We start from the raw sequence: 23,749 nt of genomic DNA, 5'->3' as shown, positions 1-23,749 counted from the left end.
TGGACAACCACCGTAGCTTAACGAAAGACAATAAAGTGATGGACACTTACATAATATAGTCACATAGAAGCTAAAATATAGATACATATATTATACACAACTATTGTCTATTTTATTATTATTATACAATAGACCTTGTACCGTAATCGTAGCTATTTTTATTACTATTTTTTTTTCGTTTCAGTAATTTCAAACGTTTAAAATTGCGCATTGCATATCATAATTACTTGCATTTGTTAAATGCAATTATTTCGACCTTGGAAATGAATTTTTTAATATGTAATATATCCGTAATATATATGATATAGTCACCACGTGCGGTTTCAAATATGTTTATTTACCGGTATTATTGCCATCATTATCATCATAATTATATCTAAGATTTAATAAGGTTTCGCCTAGAGTGATTTCTGGGCAAAATATAAATCAGAAACAATGTCGCACCACTTTGGTTGTCTAAAACGTTTGTGAAAAGGTTTATTAATGTAAAATATCGTTATTTCGAAAACGATATGGGTAAACAGTAAAGAAATAATATTAACTTTAAGTTAAAAGTATATATGAATGATACAAGCACAAAATGCATTGACTAATACCTACTTAGTGTCACTTATTCGCTGATGAAGGTGCGTGAAATTGGTTGGTTTAAAATGTTGTTGTAAATATTGTTAATAATTTTTAAAATTTTATGTTACGTTATAAAGAACTAATGATTGATGATTTAAACATTTATTGAGCATACTTATCTATGATGTGATTATTCATTAATAATTCAGTAAAGTTTGTATATCCAACATTGTAGTATTGAAGAAAAAAAAATTATTAAGTATTTATAATGCGATTATTTACAATGTTTAATTCACGCTTATTATACATGTGATAACTTTGTAATATGTTTCATTGATGTATTGTATTTAATTTTATCGTGTTACATTGTACTCACAATAATGTTAATAAGTTTTACTTTTATATATTTTATGTCACTGCAGGTATACTGTGTTCTACTTTTTAGACCCCGGATGTACATGCGTGTGGATGAACGTTTAGTGGGTTGATATCTATTATGCAAACGCACTTATTAACGCGATCCGGCAACGACGGCGCTACCACATGAGGCCGTTGACCCAGCCGATCATGGGGACACGTGTTGAGTCCCTTCACCCCCTTTCGAAGTCAAGTGGATTCGGTGGCGGTGCATCACAACCCCTTCGTCTATGTTACCGCCTTTCCTGCATCGTCTGAATATCCTTTCCGGCCGTCCTACGATAACGTGTGTCGAATTGCAATTCGGCCTGCTAATATACAGCGTGCCGCCGCGGCGCCGTCTGCACAGCGCCGCCTGCACAACGGTTTTATAATATATAATAATAACAATTTTATACATCGTTTCGAACTGTTTTTCTAGCATAGAAGCCCTACAAAGTTTATTTACAACGCAGTTTTCGAATGTATCCATTACTGCTATTCTTAAGTTCATAAGTTGCATAATATTATTTTATTTTTATTATATTATTACATTTTATCAAGATTAATGTTAATGTATGGAATATGAACATTTCTCAAAACTTATACGCTTCGTTTAAATCATGTGGTTATGTGACAATACAATATTATTGCTTAAACTGTTGGTCTGACAAAATAAATAAAACATTTTTAAATCCCTCCTCAAAAAATAATATAGGTACTCCAGCTGAACTATATATTACTTCCCCCTATCAAGTGATTCGTGTTACAAACGTGCCCTTATATCATAATAACTTTTTGCACATGTGTGTAGGTATAAGGTTTTTCTTTTCTTCAATAAAAAAGAAGAATTTTGGTTACACAAAAAATTTTATAATAATAATAGGTAAGCTCTAAACGTGCACTGATATAGACATGCGGGGGAGGTTTATGTATAATAATAAAAGTTATCAATACGTTTTTCTTATGTATATACCTACGCATCGTTATGAATTTATAAACGTAATGTCTGTACTTGAATAAATAAAAAAAGTTACTATATAATATATGTATACATTTAACTAAAATATAATGTAATTATATTTGAATTTCACTGATTTAAATGGCTATATATTATAGTTGATAATTAAGTATTTTGTTTTAGTAGTCGTAATAACGAAAAATTACCATGTCTCGCACAATTAATATTACTAAAGTGTTTTAGGTTAATACACTTTATACGTTTCCATTATAGATACAGAAAACAGAATATCAATAATCATTGTCAGAAACGTGATTTCCAGTCGTTTGTACGTTTTGAGCCTTAAAAGGTAATAAAGCGCACACAATGATAATTAATATAGTGTCACGCACTGTAACGGGGCTTTAATATTTAGATGGAAGATAAATGTTATACAAATCACAAATGAGATAATAACAATTTTTTTTAATGTAACAAACTATATAACCCATATGTTGTTCCGTGGTCTACGGAATAAAGTCGATGTTTTTTTTTAGCAAATTTTCTTTGACGCGATCGTCACGCCGGTGTGGCGTTTGACGGCAAATTGCAAGTTGCATTGTCCTCGTTATTCAAGGCCGTCATATTCATTTATATATTATATGTTCATATACACAGTGTAAGTAATATAACTCCTTAACGCGTATACGTGCGCGCCAAATTTCGTACGACACTTGGCCAAATTATAATATACAGTGTCCATGTGAAGATAATTGACCAATACAATTAACCAAATTATGTACTAAGATATAATCATTAAAATATTAAATTAGTGTCCAGTCAAACGATCTGAAATCAAATCGGCGTGTATGTTAGGGAAGCTGTGTGTAAACACTATTATAGTACACTTACTACTTATTACTATTAGTATACAGTAGTTATATATTATGCGCGGGACACAGAGTGCAGGAAGGTCGCAAATCTCCAGTGAAAATTGTAAACAAAATAAAGTCATTCACGCCTTATTAGGTAATGGATATTATATTTTATACTATAATAATAGTTTTAATTTTTTCCCGTCTACAGTGTCGTATAATATAATAAAAACAATATTATATATAACACATAAAGTATTATGTTTACATTTACCTAGGAGTTATTATTACTATCCTACTTTTTGTTATTACATCGCTGACGCCTCTCCTTTGCCCCTCTAACGACCAAACAACTCTGCACCACAACACCGCCATCGTATAAACATATATATATATATATAACATCATCTTCATAGTCATCGACTATATTATACATAGGTATATAATATTATAAACTTACGCCGCCGCCGCCGGCCGGTCGAATGCAACTCGCGTGGCGTCGTCGTTGCATATTCTGCAGCGGTGAGCGACGGCCGTCGTGGCGTGGAACGTGTAGGGTGACTACGCTACCGAGGGGATTGCATTCAATAATAATATGCTCTCGTGTACCAACATATATAATATTATATATATACATACATAATAGTATATAGTATTGTAATGCTCTCGCATCACGTGTATAATAACTAATTAATCTGAAAATACGGTCGACCGACCCTGAGATGCGGCGGCGCATTGTTCGCATGGTACATGGGCGGAAAAAACTTAACCTTGAGCACTATACCTATATAATATAATGTTTATTATCTTGTGCTCTGCAGCTACAATATGGGCGCAATAAGGGAAACGAAAAAAAACGCATTCGTCTCTCTTGGCCCGATGAAGGGTGCAGTGTGTGAACGGTGCCTGTAGTGGCGCGTCGTCGGCGGTGCATGCGTGTTGCGCGCGCAATTCGCCTTGAGAGGTTACTGAACTCGCGGATCACGCGCGCGGTCCCCCTGAAGAATACACACGCACCACCCCGCGCGACCGTACGTGTACGACGTGGCCGCCGCAGCGTCTGGCGACCTGCCAGCCGCGGGGTGGTGACCGCCGCCGCCACAACTGCCATCCGTCCGTGTACCCTTTACCCCCTCCCTCCCCTCACCGGCATCACTCTGAGAAATTTTTACGAAATCTCTGTCCGTGTCTATACATCTTCGCGAGCTCAGAAGTTAAGGCCGTTGTTCATCGTTTAAATTTCATAAATGGATGCGAGTGCGAGCTGCAGTACGCTTGTGGGGGCAGCATAACGGTGATGGTTGTGGTGGCTGGTGATCGTGGAGGGGTGTGGGTGGAGGTAAACCGGGATTGGCAAGTTTTGTGTTTTATTTTAGTTTTCAATGATTTCGCACTCCAGTTCTTTACTGAAAATCTTTTCATAATAATTGTCCGAGATGATAATATATGTTTACGCCATTGCGGTAGTCGTATTAAATAACACGCTTTAGAATATTATATTCTCACGGCCAGGTTAGTCTCAATCGTCTCCTGAATAAATGCTTATATGCTAGATGGTTACAGGCAACAGAGGGTATTTAGCTACCCCCTCAATAGGTTTTTAATAAATCATAATATCAGTGCAAACGTCTAAACGTGTAGGTTTCGTCGGAAAATTTACAGTTTTGCTTTCTATAATGTATACGTATTATGATTTTTAAAAAACTATAATATCTGTATAATATGGCCCATTGAAAAATTGTATTCAGTCCGCCTATGTCGGCCGATCGTATATTATTCTGCGATAAATACTCGAAGCCTGAAACAAACTGGGTTTATGGACAAATGCACGTTTTCGTACATTTTAATAATGATAAAATATAATATAATGTAGTCCAGAATTTCATGGCCAGAGTTCGAATGCATTTTAATCATTTTATCATTACTATAATGTATACAATCGAACCGTTGTCGGATAACGATGACTATGTTTTGGAGAAAAAAAATATAACCACGTATATATTATTATATAGGTATATACAATAGGTAAGGGAAAATAGTATGATGAATACATCTGCATAATATACTGTGGACTTATTTGTATATATATATATATATATATATATGGATAATAGATATCTGATTACATGCGCGTAGGTACATCTTAATCATTATAATATTATATTATACCTACCTGCAAGCTGCAACGCCAGAGATGCGCGCAATGTTTCGGTGTCGCGGTCGGTCGTCGATCAACCATAATAATAAAACGCGAGTGTCGTGTATACAAGCCTATATCAAATATGTAATAGGTGTATAATGCACATGATGTAGGTAATAGTATGTAATAATATAATAATATTATAATGGTATGCATAACGTGACAAAAATAGCCGGTCAACACTGCACTAATAATAGGTATAATTGTCCGTATTACATACGACATGAAGTATTGTATATAGATTATAGGTATACCGGGGTATACGCGAGTCGAATAAGAAAGAGACGGAAGATGCGAATTACGATGTTTTTTATTAAACTATAATGTGTATAGATCCTATACCTCATCTATACTGCTCCTACTGTATATAAAACTATTACTGTATAAGCCATATAAGTGTACCATATTTATGTAAAATGTATTCTATTCTATTAAGAGTATATTATGTATACTGTACCTACATTACGTACCGACTGCACGCGTCCGTGATATTATAAAATAAAACGTACCTATACATAACATAACCACGCGATCGAGGATATATAACGGAACAAATGAGAAGGTCGAGTGGCGAATTGCAGATAAGTATACGAAACGGAAAGAGAAAGAAAGAAAAAATTATCATCGATACTATAATATATATTATATATATATATATTATGTATACACCCGGCGGTGAGAAATGTGTGCTGAAATACAGTTATTTTATTGGGCGAAACTGCACGTAGTCGGGTTTTTAATATTGTCGATTTATTTTTTTCTAAGACAATTCAAGGCACGCAGTGGTTATAATATAGCGCCTACACTCTTAAACACATACACACACATACACACCATATATATATATAATGTAATGATGGCAATCGCGCATCGAATATATGAGAAAATAATGTATAATATAATATAACGATAATATTATGTAATGACCGGCCGTCGATCCCAGTGCGGTGGATCGCAAAAGTCGTATAATATAGGATGACATGGACGGCCGCGATGGTATACATTATACTGTGTACATGATGGCGTGTATACTGTAGTGAGTAGGAAATGAAATTTAAATTGGAAATGTATAATGAATTGGACACTCGACACGACCCTCGGGGTCATTTACACGAGAATTTGCCGTTTGCCAAAACGCGTACTTTGGCTCTTGATCACTCTATATGTAAGTGCAGTATATGTTATACACGGCGTATATATTATAATATATACGTACAACAAGCACCCCCGGCAAACATGGTCCTACACACGGCGGAATTGTAAAAATTCTGCGCGGAAATTTCCAAAAAATTTTCAAAAAGAAAAAGAAAAGAATTACATCACCATTAATATAATAATATATTAATATATTAATATACGTAATAGCAAGAACACGAGTCACCCGTCTGGACGATGTTCAAAAATTAATTTTAAAAAACAACACACATCAATAAGTTAAATCGTCTGCGCCGAAATTCGTCGTCTTGTTATTATATTGCTGCAGGGATACACATTTACTTCGTCTAATTGGAGTTTTATTAATCAAGTTCAATTTCAATTTTGTATTCGGACGAGTATTTATACTTAATACTTATATAATATAAAATATGCGTATTTTAAACATTCAAATGGCATTTTGATTGAATTAAAAAATCTGAATTCGCGCACATGATGTTTGGCCGTCGTCTGGAACAAAATTATATACAAACCTGCAGACCGCGCGGTAATGGAATGTGTGCGATTTTCGACTGCAGCTGTATAATATAGAGACGGTCAAAATTTATCGTTATCATTTTAAACACATTAAAATCATCGTGATGGTAGTTGAAAAAAACAAATTCATGCGTAGTTCCATATACATATATAGAGTCACAGTAGTATATACAGGTTTAGGTTTAGGTACTACAGTACTGTCAGTACTACATATTCGATAACGTTATTCTGTGTTATATTATACATAATAAAAATAATAATATTATTATTATTATATTATGCTAGACTGCTATATAATAGTATTATAGACGCTAGAGACAGCTGCCGTGTAATGAATACAAAAAACGTGTAGCATGTGATATTATTGTAAATGAAATAATAATAATAATAATACATAATACATAAATAAATAAAACTTGAGTGGAAGAAACAAAAGAATTAGCCTGCTCTGTGTGTCCGTCCGTGAATTCACGATTTTTTTTTTATCGGACAACAAAAATAGCGACGATAAAAATACAACTTTTTGACCGTACGTCAAAACACTAGTTACGCACACACACACACGCATATATATAAATATATATATATATTTTTATTATATATACTCACACACTCACGTATATAATATATTTATATATTATATGTGCACGCGCCGTACGAGCTATATATTATGAAAAAAAGTACACGCATTAATATGTGACGTAAAAAAATAAAATTGAAAAAAAACATTTAAACTTGAACGTTGGAAAATTAGGAGGTAAAATATTGTACATTTATTTATGGACGAATTGGATGAAACTATATATTTGTTTATACGGATTAATGTATACACCCGAACCAAACGCAAAAAATATAAAATAAAACAATTTAATAGTTATACTATAGAATGTTTGGCCATACAGTATACACCATATATTGTATTATTGTTTTACTATAACTATACTATAGATGCATACATGCAAGGGAACTAAAACGCTCGGGGGCCAGGGGATCTTTTCGTCTTACATGTTGAACCACAAACGAATAATAAATGCACATCTTAATAATGTATTTATATTAAACGATCGTTACGAACAAAACAATCGACACAACCGGTTTCAATCAACTGTCAAGTCCATATCACATGGTCAGTAATTTATGTCTGTTATACATTATACATATATATTATATATTACACCTATGTTTTTTTAAATATCGCAATTGCGTTCTTTTTAATTTCCTACAAATCCACGTGCGTAATCATAGAGTGGTATAAGTAAATATAAATTGAAAAAAATAAGCGTACATTTTTACCTAAATAAATTTTTTTCTGGAATATTCAATGTAATTTCAATTTGTCGACAATAACGCAACTTATTCGTGAATAATATATATTTGAAATTTTGATTGTTTTTCGATAACCATCTTCTTTTGTATATACATGAAAGCACTTGACGTGACGTTCCAACTATAACAAATACGTTTCATATATATACATACACACGCGTTATCTTCCTTAGCTATCGAAATATATATGTGAACATAATAATACATTTTTATGCGTAAAAGATCTATTGTATACTTGAAATGTTGGAGGTAAACTGTTATTTCTGTGACCTAAAACGATTCCACAATAATCATAATATATATCGTTAAAACCAAATTACTTGAAAATTTAAGTTTAAGATGTTTCAAGTCGATTCAGTATACTTATAGGTATAAACACTTAAACAAGATTGTATTTTTTGAAAGCAAAAGTCATAATCGATTGCTTAAACTAGATCATTGAATTTTATTATTCTTGTTTATAGGTATAACAACATTATTATATTTATAATTCCTCATTTTATAAACAAAAATGACGGTCTATTTTATAAGCACTGCACAAACGTTATTCGTTAGATGATCTCTGATCAGAAATTGAATAAATTTAAAACAAAAAAATTTCAAACGGATCCCATGTAATGTGTCAACCTTAACATAAGTCACACTTATGTAATATCTCCGTTCAATGAACGCCGTTCATATATTATAAGCTGCATGTAATAATTTAATATAGCTTACTCAACCCACATCAAACCGAATTTAATCAAATTCAAGTGTATTCACAAGGCCAAGGCGACAATAGTATTATATTTTGTGATTGTTCGACCTCATGCTAGGACAACATATGGTGGCCGGTAGGTAAAGTTAAAAAAAAATTTCGAAATTTTGCGGATAACGTCAGCTGTGGCACACCACTCGTTTGCCTCGCTCGTCATATTTTTAAATTTTATGTTTCATATTTTTTCGCATAATAATATTATATCAATATATATTTTTTGTCTTTGCGACAGAATGATGCGGTTTCACTTTCCGCGTTATGACTGTAGTCGCGGTACGTGAGATGAAATTTAAACAGCGATTTAGTCCGAAGACTGGTTAATAACACGTGACACACCTATTGCACGCACACAAAAAACGAGTAAGCGAACCGCAGACTCGCTCGCTCGCAACTATTGTTCATTTATTTGAAAAAAAGTAGTGTAGATTCGTGAGAATAAGAACGACGAAAAAACAAAAACAAAAAACACTCAATAAAAGTAAAAACTGTGGAACACAAATGTAGGTATATAAAATTCATAGCACTGGGTTATACACGTTATAGTCTGTTAACTTACGCCACGCGTTTGTTCTAGTGCGTACGCGCGCGTCAAACGAAAGGGAAAAGCCAACGTCTGGAAGTTCGTGATTTGCATCAAACGCCACGCAAGTCAAAAGGAATTAATGAAAGTTTTTCTTTATATTTCGTGCCTACAGCGGTCAGTAGGTATTTAAACGAAAAATCTCGTAAACAAATAATCTCATTTCGGAATTTCGTCGGGGGTATATAAAAAATAATAATAATAAGACTTTATATTTTGTAGTACAAACTACAAAATAAATATACAAGGTGTAACAGATAGAACTCACTTTTGTACTCACTTTTTTTCACATTAATATTTTTTTTTGTTCATTAAGTGAACTTAGCACTAAATGTATAATTCATTTTTTATGTTTCATATTTTAGCATTGAAAATAAAAAAAAAATTATTTAATAAAAAAAATGTTGGATAAATTCAAAATAGCCTATTTGTGAATCTGATTATAAAAACAATTTTGATGGTAAAAAAATGTAAGTCAAGTAGTTTATTTATTAGAATTTTTTTTGGTAAAATTTATTTGGAACGCAATAACTTTAAAAAAAATATGATTTTTGAGAATTTGCTGACATGAGTGTATTTTTCAAATTATTTTTCAAATTATTTATCTATCATATAATATTAAAATTGTCATACAATGAATTGGTATATTTTTATTTTTCTTGGTCAGGTTTTTCTGTTACACCTGTATATAACAATGAATTGATAACTGATATACCGTATAGGTACTTGATGTTTATACATAATTATTAGTTAATAACAACTTTAAATGATATCCCACATTAAAATTATATTCACAGTGGTGTATAATTATGTATGTATACACTGCTGCTAATCGTGATTCGCGAACTTTGGGGCGTCCAAATATAGTCCCTAGCGCGCAATATCGTACGACCAAAGGTTCAAAAAAAGATTTTACGGGCATTCGAGTCGTATTACAATAGATATTCACCCAAGGCCTTTTGTACACGTTTATAATATTATTTTATATTCAACTTACATATTGTTTACTGTACATATAGAAAACATCGAGATGGTAAGATACCTGAGCATCATATTCTGTATGAGTACATTTTTTATTTTGTTAATTTATAATATTATAATACTTTCGTCGAGAATTAAAATAGATATTATGCACACAGTCACGTTGTATCGTCGACTATATGGTGTTTTTTTTTTATCATCGTCGTCACAGAGTTACTACCATAGGTATTATTAGGCACCGTACCGGCCATTCATTTTTAACAACTTTTGTATACGATTTTTGTTGGTATATACATTAATACTTAATATAATAAATAGTTAAATTTAATATGATGTGATAGTGATAGTGATAATATTAAAACGCGGCGCAAACATATAGGTACCTACCTACGAATACAACGAACGTACAACTGTACTAGTCGTCGTCAATAATTATGCACTTAAAACACGGTGTTGGCGACACCGCCACATCGGTACGGGGTAATGGGCTTGGTGAATTTACAAAAGCTGTCGCGTTCGCACGCATGTGTGGACAGTGTATTAATTGTGCCCTAATGATTTATTTCGAGAGCTTATCCAATCGTAAAACATATTATTGTAATATAGCGGAACTTTGTTCTTGTGTTATAACGTTGTAATTATCATTATTATTATAATAATATGGTTTCTCGATAATTAATGAAACGAGTTGACCGAATAGGATTACGATCGTTCATACTATATCATAATGCTGACACGATTTAGAACTATAGTTTTATAAAGGACTTTGAGTTCACGACGAACCGACCGAATAGTATAAGTACTTAAAATTACATAATATACGTCATTTAAATGAATATAATACATACATTATACACCGTATAAAATATTAAAAATAAATTATTCAAAAACGGACCTAAACGTGGTGAATAGTTTAAACGTCTAATATTACTGGTAATTTAAAAAAAAATAATATGTATGGCACAATTTGTGCCGGGGCGACCGTGGAGGTTATTGACCCAGTCCCCGCCGCCGCGGATTCTGTCCGTTTACCTTCGGCGGCAGGACCCGTGGAAAAGGGCGGAAAATGCCTATGATAACTTTTAGAGTTTTAACGAAGCTGATTAATATTTCATATATAGGTAGTTTACGGAGGTGTATGTTCATTGGCACAAGTATTTATAAATTTCGTACGATATTAATAGATGTTGCGTATCATGGATCATAGATAATTAATCAATGGCTATATATGTATTATACAATAGTAAGTTCACATTGTCGTATGTTTTATGGACTTTTATAATATTTGTACCTGTGATGTATTATGAATACGATAAATTCCGAATCGCAAAACTGTTTGTTAATTATACGTTTTTTTATAAATCCATTTTATTATTATTTTTATTATCATCGTCACGTACGAGATAACAGCTGATTTGCAGATGTGGGTGGGGTTTTCTTCGGCCAAAAATAATAAGTATCGAAAAACACGAATCCTATAGCCGTGCAGCAACACCAAATAATATGACAAGTGAGTAGTCTTCGAAAATAGAATGCGATAATATGCGTATACATATAAGTATGAGACTGACCTGAGCGTTTTGTTTCCATTTCTGGACCGTTTGTCGTCTTTGGGCAATCGCAGGTAGTCTTGATCGCCCAACAGGAACAGGTCCTTGGATATGATCATTGTCGAAGCGGTCGTGGAGGCAGTGGTATCGCTAATCGTGGCGGCCGATGTTGGCAGTAAGAAAAAAATTAATACGATTCAACGGATCGAAAAAAACGTGCTGGACGTTCCTAAGTGGAGCCCTCTCATTGGAATGGGGAAAAAAAAAATCGTTAGGTAAACTGGATATTATATTCACGGCGGCGGTGACGGTGGTTTTTACGTGTTTTTCCGCGAGTGTAATTCGGACAGATTAAAAAAAAAAAATGTTCGTATGCCGGAGTCGTGTGATTTGCGTCGGCTTTTTTTCGCGTAAGTATAATAATAATTTAATTTTAATTTGCGTGATTTCCGTTCGGATCGACGGTGACGGTTTCTGTGCAATCACGACCGATGGTGCGATTTTGGTTTTGCAATAATACGCGTAGATATTATTGGGACGACCGTACGCGGAAATACGAACGTGTGTAGCTTTCGGGCAGACCGCTGCGGTGGCGGCACTCCTAACACACTGACAATGTGAAACACTGAACCAGATAGAGACGACTGCGTTGGTTACCCGGTTCAGTCTCTAACGAAACCGCTCGCACGCAGCACACTCACCCGGGCGGCGGCAGTGGCGGCGGTTCCGGCGGCGGCCACCGGCCAAAGCGATACCTGGCGGATAATCGGCAAAGCACGCGCACGTGCGATCGTCGTCGTCGTCGTCGCCACCTCCTCCTTATCGGTGCGCGAACTTAAAACTCAAATCCACTCCATAACACTATGCAAGAGATAGATATAATAATGGATACGTCATCATATGATTATAGGTAATGCGGAATTTCATCCGTGGGCGCAAATCGAAGGGATGCTAAAATTATAAGCAGTTTTTTAGTTGTGTGCAGTGGTGATCAAAGCCGGCCCATCGATGTTAAAAATGTTACCCCCTCTGAAATTTGTAATGGATTTTCACACACGAGTATCTCGCGGTTGCCTGGTTCGAGAAATTGGGCACTTCGAGATTGACAGAATAGTCATACTGCACCAGAAAATTATGTAGGTATACGTCATTTTTTACAATAAGCATTCCATTTTTAACGGAGAGCTGCAGTTTTACTCCGTGATCACCAGATAGGTAGAGAAGTACTCCTTATAGCCGTATAGGGCATAGACTACTAGAAATTAAAGCACAAACTCATCGAAAACGTTTGTTATTTTTAAATAAAAACAGAATTGTAGATTCAATTTTAAATAATATGATTATGAATAAGAATGTAAATCTATGTACCCATAATGTATAAATCTCAGATTCTGATATTTTTAACCACCGATGAGATACTTGAACCTATATTTAAAGATTCAAACTAAACATTTCTAAATGAAAATTTTTAACGTCCATGTATATTTAAATTACATATAATATGTTGGTGGCTCTCGACTGTTGTAGGAAAGTCAAGAGTTCTCGTTGGTACGCTAAGAAAATCTTGGATTGAGGAAAAAAAAATTTGAAGCAGATAATGCATATTATGTAACATTCAATATTATTTAGGTACATAGTAATGAATAAATACGCGTAGATACGATGGCAACTTAAAATATTTGAGATTGATGTTAAGATATTACCAATATGAAGTCTGGAGCCTGATATATGGCCGTCTTATTATTAATTTCAAACAACACCCAAAAATTAAAGTATTTAAACCAGTGGCGTATTCAGGATTTGGGAGAGGGAGGCTAAATTAAGTTAATCAAGATTTGGTATCCGTTATCTTATACTATGTCGTTATTACTATATTCCGTAATCGTATAATAACCTCTACAAATAATATTGATAATACACAAAATGTTTTTTCTAATCCGTTTTCAGAAATATCACGGTTTTTACTTTGCTTTTTATCATTATAAGATTAATACCATGCCAAGACCATTAGGTCTTGACTGTGAATAAAATTCCCTTCGCTAATATTTTATTATTACAAAATGTATGCTTAATGTTATAATTATATTATATTATGCTTAATAATATCAGCAGTACCTATGTTACATTCTTTAATTTTTAAATAAGGAGCACTCTGTACTCACCCGTACGATTGGACCACCATTGTTCACCATTATAATGTACAATAGAAAACCCGGATACTCTTAAATTCTCTAATGATGGTTATACATTTTACGTATTACTAAAGCGAGTAAAAAAAACTACAAAAAATTAGAACATACTTATATTTAATTAACATACTGTACATTTTTATGTACTAGCTTTGGGTTAAATTTAAACAAATATGTGCTTGTTTAATTCAAATTGGTTGAAATATTTAAATTCTTTTTTTTTTAAATAAATAAAATTAAAGTGAGTTTAAACGTTTTACTCGTATTTGACATTAAATTAAAATTAAATTTAAAAACGACTTTGTAATATAACTAATTATTAAGTCCTGTTTTTAAAGCATTTGTTTTCCTTGTTATATTAACTTACTTATCATGACTTTTCGTAGAACTGAGTGCTTGTGAATTAGTTCGTTGTATGAAATAGGCAATAGGTTAAATTTAATAAAAACATTTTGAAAATGTCACAATATAAATAAGGGTTGAGGTCTTTAAGTGTTAATAATTATAGGTTAAGATAAATATATGCATTTTGCATTACCTATATTATAATACCTACTATATTATGTAAACGTTATTCTTTACAACGTGTGTAAGTCTTTGCTTTTCTTACAAAAATATTTCGAGTTCTATAAATGATACACTATTTAATTAAGTGTTTAGAATACATATAAAATTAAAGTTAATTCATTATTCATTAGTATTAGGGCTGCCGGTTACAACTCACGACTCACATTTTCAAAAACGTTTAACTTCATCAAATTTCTAAAAAAGTTCATACAAAATATGTATAAATATATGGATTTTTTTCTTGTAATTATAGATAGTTAATATTTTTCTATTATTCATCTAAAAAACATTTTTAGTTATTTTAATTCATTGCATTCATAATTCATAATAAATAAAATTACTTGAAAACCTAAATTAATTTTTGTATGTTTCACGAAAATTGTTATTTATAAATATTAATTTAATTTATTTTAAAATTGAAAATAAGTTTTATTTATTTATTACATAGGTACATTTCATATAGGTATACAAGTAATGGGAAAATTGAGAAAAATGTTCTCCCAATGGGGAAAATATGTGAACTTGAATCCAAATTTATTATGAATTATGAATTTTGAATTTATGACTATGCAATCAATTTTTACTGTTATTAGTTAAATATTTGCTGTTTGGTTATGAATTGTAAAAAGTCAAGTAGTAATGTACTTATTATGTTTATAATGTAAATTGGTTGATAATTATTATTAAATCCATGAGATAGGTAGAATAAAAATATACATTTAATATTCATGAGTGACTCGTGAAATTTTTTTATAAGTGATTTCTACATATCTTAAAAATCCTTAAATTAATTATAACACTATTAATGAACATAACTTTGTATTTATAAATGTTTTTGAATGTAGGACTGATGTTACACAATTAAAGTAGGTACTTGAAGATTATTAATAGATTGTACAAACATCAAAGTTGGTTATAATTAGATGTCTAATTGTATAAGAGAATTAAACAATCAATTCAAGGAGTATCTATTGATATATACCGATGTTTCGTATTTTTATATTTCCAACTGCAATTTGATGTCTTGGTAGTAGCATAAATTTATACGTGATATTATGATAAATAAATATTTAATACGTTAATTTTATTATTTACAAATCTTCCTAATAATAAACTTCGAAAAAAAGATCTTTAAAAATATCATACACATTCAAGTATTTTGAGTTATATATTACCGAAGTTATTTAAAAATTATTTCAAAAATCGGAAACCAATGTGACCTAACTTTTTTATTTTCAATAAGAAAAAATTGACAGAATCCAACTGTTTTATGATGCGTGATTGTTTTTCCTGTTGTTTTTGATCATTGAAATTTTATATTTTATTTTTTTTTGTACACTTTGTTTTGTATGACCACCACGCTATGTAAAACTAAAAATGTCCTGAATTTTAGTCCATTAATAAATAGTGGACTCTTTAACATATTATAATTATTGTCGTTGAACGGAAAAAAACTTACTGTATGTGAGATTGATAAATTGAGGATTTGGTACTCCTGGATTCGGAAAAAAACTAGTTTAATTAGGTATATTAAAAAAAAACTCCAATACCTATGTTATTTTTCGAGTTTCTTTTATGATTAATGAATTATGAAATACATAATCTCTCATGACGTATAAAGTATAATACGTAAGTTTGACTTAAAGCATTTTTGATATTATGATGTGTATATTTATTTTTATAAAAGCGGATCCGGTGAAGTCAAAGGCCATTGTGAATGACACAATTTAACTTATAAATATTTTTTTAAGTTTTTAGTTTACATTCGTTACAGACTACAGTAAGTGAATTACCAACTATATTACATTAGATTAAATATATGTCTTAAAATAAGTAAGTATTTATTGTGTTGTTGAAGAGATTTACTAAGTTTTTAATATCATATATAACATTTTGTGATAACAGATAACAATTTTAAGACCTGAAATCTCCTTTTAGACTTCTAAGTGAAAAATATCAAAAAGATAATAATTTATTATTAGGTAATATATGTTTTAATAATATTATAGGGGTCTACCTATGAACTATGATTAGTGATTACATTAGAAAAAATGTAAAATAAAAATAATAATAATTGGTAAAATATTTAATTTCATTATATCGTTGTAAGTGTGTCGGCGCCTAAACGGATTTAAGCTTTACGATTACTAGTGCTTTATTAATTTAACACTTTTAAAGCGGTTTCGTAAAGTATTTCTGTTTAAACTTCTCAGTAGTTTCTGAATAAATCATAATATATAAGTGCACAACGGCGAAGAAAATGTGTACAGGAACACGCTATAGTAAACCCATTAATTGATAAACCGAAATTAGATTCTTTCAACAATACGGCGCTTAAGTTAAAAATAATAATATATTTCACTATAATTCTGTGCCGACTAGCGATATGATCTAAGTAAAGAGATGTTATACCAAATGCTCAATCCCTGATTTAAATATTGTCGGCTGTAAATAGTGTAGACATTAGGCAGTGATTATTCGTTTTCGATTATTAAAGTATTTATTTTAACAATATAATAATATTATATAGGTTATAATTAATATATTATATAATACAATTATTCATGAACACAAGTACGTATATAACATTAGGGCCTATATGCGTGTTGTTTTTTTTTATTTATAACGTCTTATAAAGCTATAAAGTTATAAGTTATTAAAATAACATGAAATGTATTATATTATATATTATTATTATGCAGTTGCATTTACAAAATAGTGAAACATTAAAAATATTAGATTCCGAATGAATTAATTTGTTTTCTATAACTTTAAATTTTAATATTATATGTGTAGTTTTATCGTAAAAATCAATTTAGAATGTAGCTGAGCTGTTTGCTCAACAACAGACAACAATTAATCACATAATCTACTCATAAACATTAAACATACACTCACACTTGTAATATAATTTTAAACATTTCTACTCTTTTCGTAATTATTTACTAAGTGAATATTATTCTTAATACTCCAGAGATTATAGAATTTGAGTATGTTTTGATTGTAAATATATGAGTATTATAGTTTTAGTAAATTTATTTTATATGCATTTATTAGGTAATCCAAGACGACTTTCTAATTTCTATCAATACGTTATCTATTATAAGTGTCATTATAAAAAAGAAAAAATAATATTGTTAAAATATGAAATGTTGTAATTTTTATTTTACTAAAGCTTTAAATGTCACAAACGAAATAAGGCAGATTATAATATGTCACACCGATTAAAACCTTATAATATTTTGTTCATCGATTATAACTGAACGTCATCAAAAGTACCTAATATAAAAAACTCCGTATAGGTCCTATATGTTCTATAGGTTCTAGATAATTATGAAGTGTAACTATATCTGTCTCTCTGCAATGACTTTATATTTTGTATCTTTTAAAAAAAAATGTATTTGAAGTAATCTATACAATCTATACACTTTCTTATTATAGTAAGTAGGTTTGATAGGTGACAAGTAAGAATAATTTGAGTAATGAGATTAGGGAAGATACCCAGTGCCCAGTGGTAGTACCCTATATATTTTGTATCTTTACTTATCATTCGTCTCTTTAAATTATTTCGTTTAACTGTGGATGTGGAAGATATTGTAACGTCGTGACATACATGTGCGTGTAACCTTACAAGAAGAATAGGTGTCGATAAAGTTGATTTTTTTACACATTCAATGCCCTCGTTATTTTTCGTTTCACTAGTATGTCAAAGAACTCACAAAAAAAAAAAAAAATCTGGTGAAATCTGTTTATAGGTACCATGAAAATTTGATTTTAGTTTCTAGTTTGGATGGGATATTTTTATAATTCGTTATTTTTGAGATAATTTTTAATATTTTTTTATAATTCTTTTGTAACAGCAAATCATTTTTTTCTGTCAATTATAAACAGTTACAATACTATATTTTCCCAAAATATTGAAATTATTCTACACAAAATAAGTTATTAGTTAAAATAATACAATACATAATTATTAATGATTCAGATTACAATAATGCGCATGTGCCCATATTATTTACGTCAAAATAATTTTATTGCTCGTAAATCATTTGGTTTATGCATATATTGTAGAATGAATTTAAACCTTATGTTACATTGATTACTGCTGAACGAAAAATATTTAAAAATAATAAACTAATCAATAAGTGCCTACTCACATTATACAATATAATGTTTTTTAGAAAGTTGAGAATGTTTGTCAATTTTACACTTATAAGTACCATGGAAATAATCGACATTACTAATCTTTTAATTTGTATAAATACACACACACACAACTATTTATACCTATTTTTAATCACTATATTTGAATGAAAATATTCGTTCATATTATTTTGTTAATCATTTTTTTGTGGGCGTTTTATACAATTTATTGGCATTAGGTAAATTGGCGTCATATTATATTGATCTATAGGTTATTTAATAACTAATACTTCTTAATAACTTCTTATATTTCGATTAATTCTTATTATATCTCATGAATAATTCAATTTTATTTACAAGGATTTCAGTTTCTTATATTCAAATTAAAATATATCATCCTTATCCTCATCTATATTAGACTACTTAATTGTATATCTATAAATTATAATATTATATAATATTTATACTGTTACTACATTATATTATTGCAATATTGCAATTAATAAGTGTTTATATTCTTGTTAATACTTCTCATTTTTTTTCCTAAATTTAATTTGGGCATCAGTTTTTTTAAACTCATCGTTAACTAACTAGTGTAATTTATACTGTCTTTAACCTTCAACTACTTTAATAATTTCAAATTTGTATAATATATATATATACATATATATTATTATCTGTAGAGACAGAACAGTTTCATTTTCAAGAACACTTATGGGATGCACCGAATTTCAGACTTATGTACAGGATGGTTCGTTTTAAACATAAAAAACATCACCCCAATATTTGTTTCGTTTTGAACAATTTTTTTAAAATAAAAATCAAATATATTTAAACTTATGCAATAATTTTTTAATAACATAATGTATTATTTATTTGAGGGAGTTCTATTATGACAACTCATATTTTTAATATCTTACGTATAAATCAAAATATTAGTTTTATATATAAATCATTGAACAAATAGATTTTCGTTTATTAGCATTTAAAGTTAAGCCGTTGGTGTACAACAGTTTACAATTCCCCAGATGTTTTAAAACTTTAAAATAGTGAAAAATGAGATTTTCACAAGTATATATGAATATAAGAACTGACAAAAATTGACCAGGAACAATAAATGTTCTATAACAAAAATAATTTCCCTGTATATATGATAATATCATATCATATAAGTTCGTTACGATTATTGTATCCTTAAAATTTAAATCGTTTATGCATACATGCAGCAGAATATATATAACCATGCGTTTTATTTATTTTTTGGACCCATTATATCTTGTTATTTATCAGACATACTCTTGCACACTTATTATATAATAAAATGTGTTTAATTAAAAAAAAAAACATCAATTACAAATTATTTGTCACATTTTTTTTTATTGTAATATAAAGTACGATAATACTATGATATGGTTACATTTTTCACTTGCATTACCTAATGTTATAGGTACAAGGTACCTGAATATTCAATAATACTATTATATTTTTTCAATTGGGTGTTTAATTTTTGGGTGGTAAGAACTAAGAGTTGATATTTAGTAATTTAGATATAGGGAGTTAATTTATTTATGTCTTAACTACCTATTTCAAAATATCATGTTTCACGAAGATTTGTTTTTTTCTACGAATATGTATTTATTTTTATTTCATTATTTATTTATTCAGCCAAGACAATATTACAATTAATTTACTGAAATAAAATACATTAATAATAGCTGATAGGTATATCGAATGAGCTGTAAGCTCATATCTGTTTTACGGAGTTTAATAGGTAATGATATTAAAATTCGTAATATAGTGAAAAACTTAAACAAATAAAAATATGATTTAATTAAATAAACATAGGACACTATAATTATATACTTAAGAAATAAAGGTATAGGTATAGGTATTAAACTATTAAATAATAAATATGTTAATCTATCAATTACATTAAATAAGCTTTCGTGGTTAAACGGGATACAATACAGAAATAGCATTGCCTTTACATATAAATTTAACTAAAATTCAAAAAAAAAGAAAACATTGATCTAGGTAAGTGTAGTTGTTGAATAATATTGAGTTATTGAAATGACACTATAGTATAATACTATTTGCAATACGTGATTAAAAAGTATCCTGGCCAATAGCCATGTTATTATAGGATTTTTATACTCATAAAAAAATATCCACGTGCCGTTGGTATAATATTTCAGTTATGATTTTGAATGTATTGGTTTATAAATATATTAATGCATTGATTAGTTACTTAGATAGCATTATCATATTAATGTTAATTAAAGTAAACTATTCTAAATTTAAACATTTTCTGTTCTTAAACGCATATATATAAGTATTATATATATATATATATTCCAGACTATTTTGTTGTAAATACATAATAATATCAATATGGAACTAATAATTTCACACGTTCCGTGTGGTGTAAAATCATTCATCTAGTAATATTTTCATTTTCAAACAGTTAAATAGTCCAAGGTCAAACATCTATTGTTGATGATAATTGAAGACTTTTGAATTGTTTTCCTATGAGCATATATTATACTATAATATATTATATTGAAAGTTCATTAAACTAAACCATGGTCAGATGGGTTCATTGAGATGGTTGTCCTATAGTAGGTCCTAGATAATTTCACACCTTCTCTATCTTTCCGAAGTTTCTTTAGAAAACCATAGAAGAAATTAATTTTATTATATTATGCAATTTTCACTGTTTATGAAGTAATAATATTAAAATTTTTTTCTTTCAGAAAGTTTAGTAGCGGCGATTCATTATATATTTAACTACCTGATAACCAAGTTTTTATTTTTTTTATTTTTTTTAAGTGTATAGAAACTTATCATAATTATTGCATTTGCATTATTATGGATATGTCATAAAATATAAGATATATTAAACTTTTAAAACTTAGTTTTAATATTGACTTCAGAGAAATGCATTTTTTAGTTTACAACATTTAGTTTACCTAAATATTATGATAAGCTAATTCTCATGCTTAAGACCTTAGGCACCTCTCGATAAATTCTTAACAGACATAAAATTTGTCAGGTTATTCGATTACATTATTGCTTTCATCACTATGTAATATATTGTTACTACTTGATTTGCTATATTGCAATATCTAATAATAATATATAATAATATATTTATATATTGAAAAAAATAACGAATTATTGTCAATGTAGTATGTAGGAAACTGGACATTCAAAATAAATATAATTAATAATAATAAAAATATAACATATTATAACTATTATAACTATTCTTTATGATTGTATAGACAATCCGAAAGCTTTAAAACGTATCATTTTTTTTTTTTTTTTTTTTTTGATTAAATAATTTACATTTTTTAACTTTGAAAACTTAATTTATTGCATGTAAAATATTTAATCAGTTGATAATTACTACGCAATGAAACAGTCTAACAAATTCAAAAAATGTTTTTGTATAATATTATAATATACTAGTATGTATATTAATATGTATACCTAATAATGGATATATAATGCCTATAGTCTATTAATTTACTATATATCTAAATACCTATTTTCTTCTAAGAATAATTAGGCTATAATAATATAACAAAAGGTAATTCAATATTAAGGATTTTTGATAAAAGTAATTAAATCATTGGAAAATTATCCATAGGTTCAAAATTTAAAAACTATGAGATACTGTTACCATGTAGATATTACTATTATTACGAGTACTATATATTATAACCTTAAGACATAGATCGCGTATATTGGATCTAAGACTATAACTAACTGTTATCAATCATTTTCACTATGATATTTGTATATGTTGGCATGAAAATTTTAATAACACTACATACGTAAGTATTGTATTCAGTATTATATAATATGACTTTGCATTATTAATTATTATACAATTATAATAATTCTTTTATTTTTTTTTCAAAACTTGTGAAATAAAATTGAGTATATATAGCTTACAGAGCATCACCTGTCACTTACAGTTGATATTATTTTTAGCTTAATTTCTCGATATAAATTTGCAACCAGGGTCAACTTGAGACACTAGTCCCACTACATTTTAAACATAATGACCCTGACGTCCTGTCCGTATTTAAGTGAGGAGTGTTTGATTTAAACTAGATAATGAATTCTGTGGGTAGTGTGATCTAATAAACACTATTGAATATTATAATATGTTTTAATATTCTGAAATGGCTCACTTGATTAGTTCTTGGGAAATTTATTGCTGATTATCCAAAGAAACGATAAATATAATAGTTGCAATAAGATATAAATATAAATCTTTAGTGGTATAAAAAATTTTCACGTTATGATTTCGAATCTAAAAAAAACTAAAAATTACACTTAGGCACTTCCAAAACGATTGGTTCAAACAACGTACGGTAATTGACGATTGTTAAAGAATCGTGATTAGTGCTTGAAGTGATCTTGAACTATAACTTGTTCTATATTTCTTTATATTAAACGTGTTGGGAGATAAAAAACAATAGCTATACTCAGCTATAGTGATATAATTTCTGTCTAGTTGATTTCACTTTAGGGTTTATAACATTGTAATAGACGTAATAGTTTTTGCACAAAATCACTGTTCAAGGCAACAATAAAATATAGATGTTTATGTATTGAAAATTTCACATTTATATTTTAATATAAATGTGATTTCAAAGAAGTCTGCACTAATCTATCATAGTTGATGATGTAAGATAGTTAAATAATTAATATTTTAATTAAGTAAAAAGACAATAAACATAATACCTTACAGAACAATTATTTCAACAATATTTAATTCCGTTTGTTTAGATCAGTGCCTAACCATAGGTACCTATCTAGGTAAAATTTATACAACGTTATTTAATCCTTACGTCACTAATGAAATTCGTGTGTTTTATTAATGGCCATGAAATATCTTATCTTGTTTTGTAATAACACTTTCAATTACATTTGTTATCATGTTCTTTATAAACTATAAACTCACCTTATTTT

General features: G+C 29.5%; 1 protein-coding gene across 2 annotated transcripts in view; it reads right to left on the bottom strand.

The window, feature by feature from the left end:
* E23 (ABC transporter G family member E23) overlaps positions 1–23,749 on the bottom strand; it is a 91,996-nt gene that overhangs the window by 43,221 nt on the left and 25,026 nt on the right. The window contains exon 1 of one of the 2 annotated variants that reach the window (XM_015512351.2): positions 11,886–12,523. The exons of the other annotated variant lie outside the window; for it this stretch is intronic. Within the exon in view, the coding sequence (XP_015367837.1) occupies positions 11,886–11,983 (98 nt within the window). The 5' untranslated portion in view covers positions 11,984–12,523. Of the gene's footprint in view, positions 1–11,885; positions 12,524–23,749 lie in introns of those variants that run through there. 2 annotated transcript variants of the gene reach the window in all.

Source organism: Diuraphis noxia, unplaced genomic scaffold (assembly GCF_037042655.1).
Source record: "Diuraphis noxia isolate RWA-SAM2 unplaced genomic scaffold, SU_Dnox_SAM2 contig0003, whole genome shotgun sequence".
NCBI classification, from domain to species: domain Eukaryota; kingdom Metazoa; phylum Arthropoda; class Insecta; order Hemiptera; family Aphididae; genus Diuraphis; species Diuraphis noxia.
This window is presented reverse-complemented; position numbering and strand designations above follow the sequence as displayed.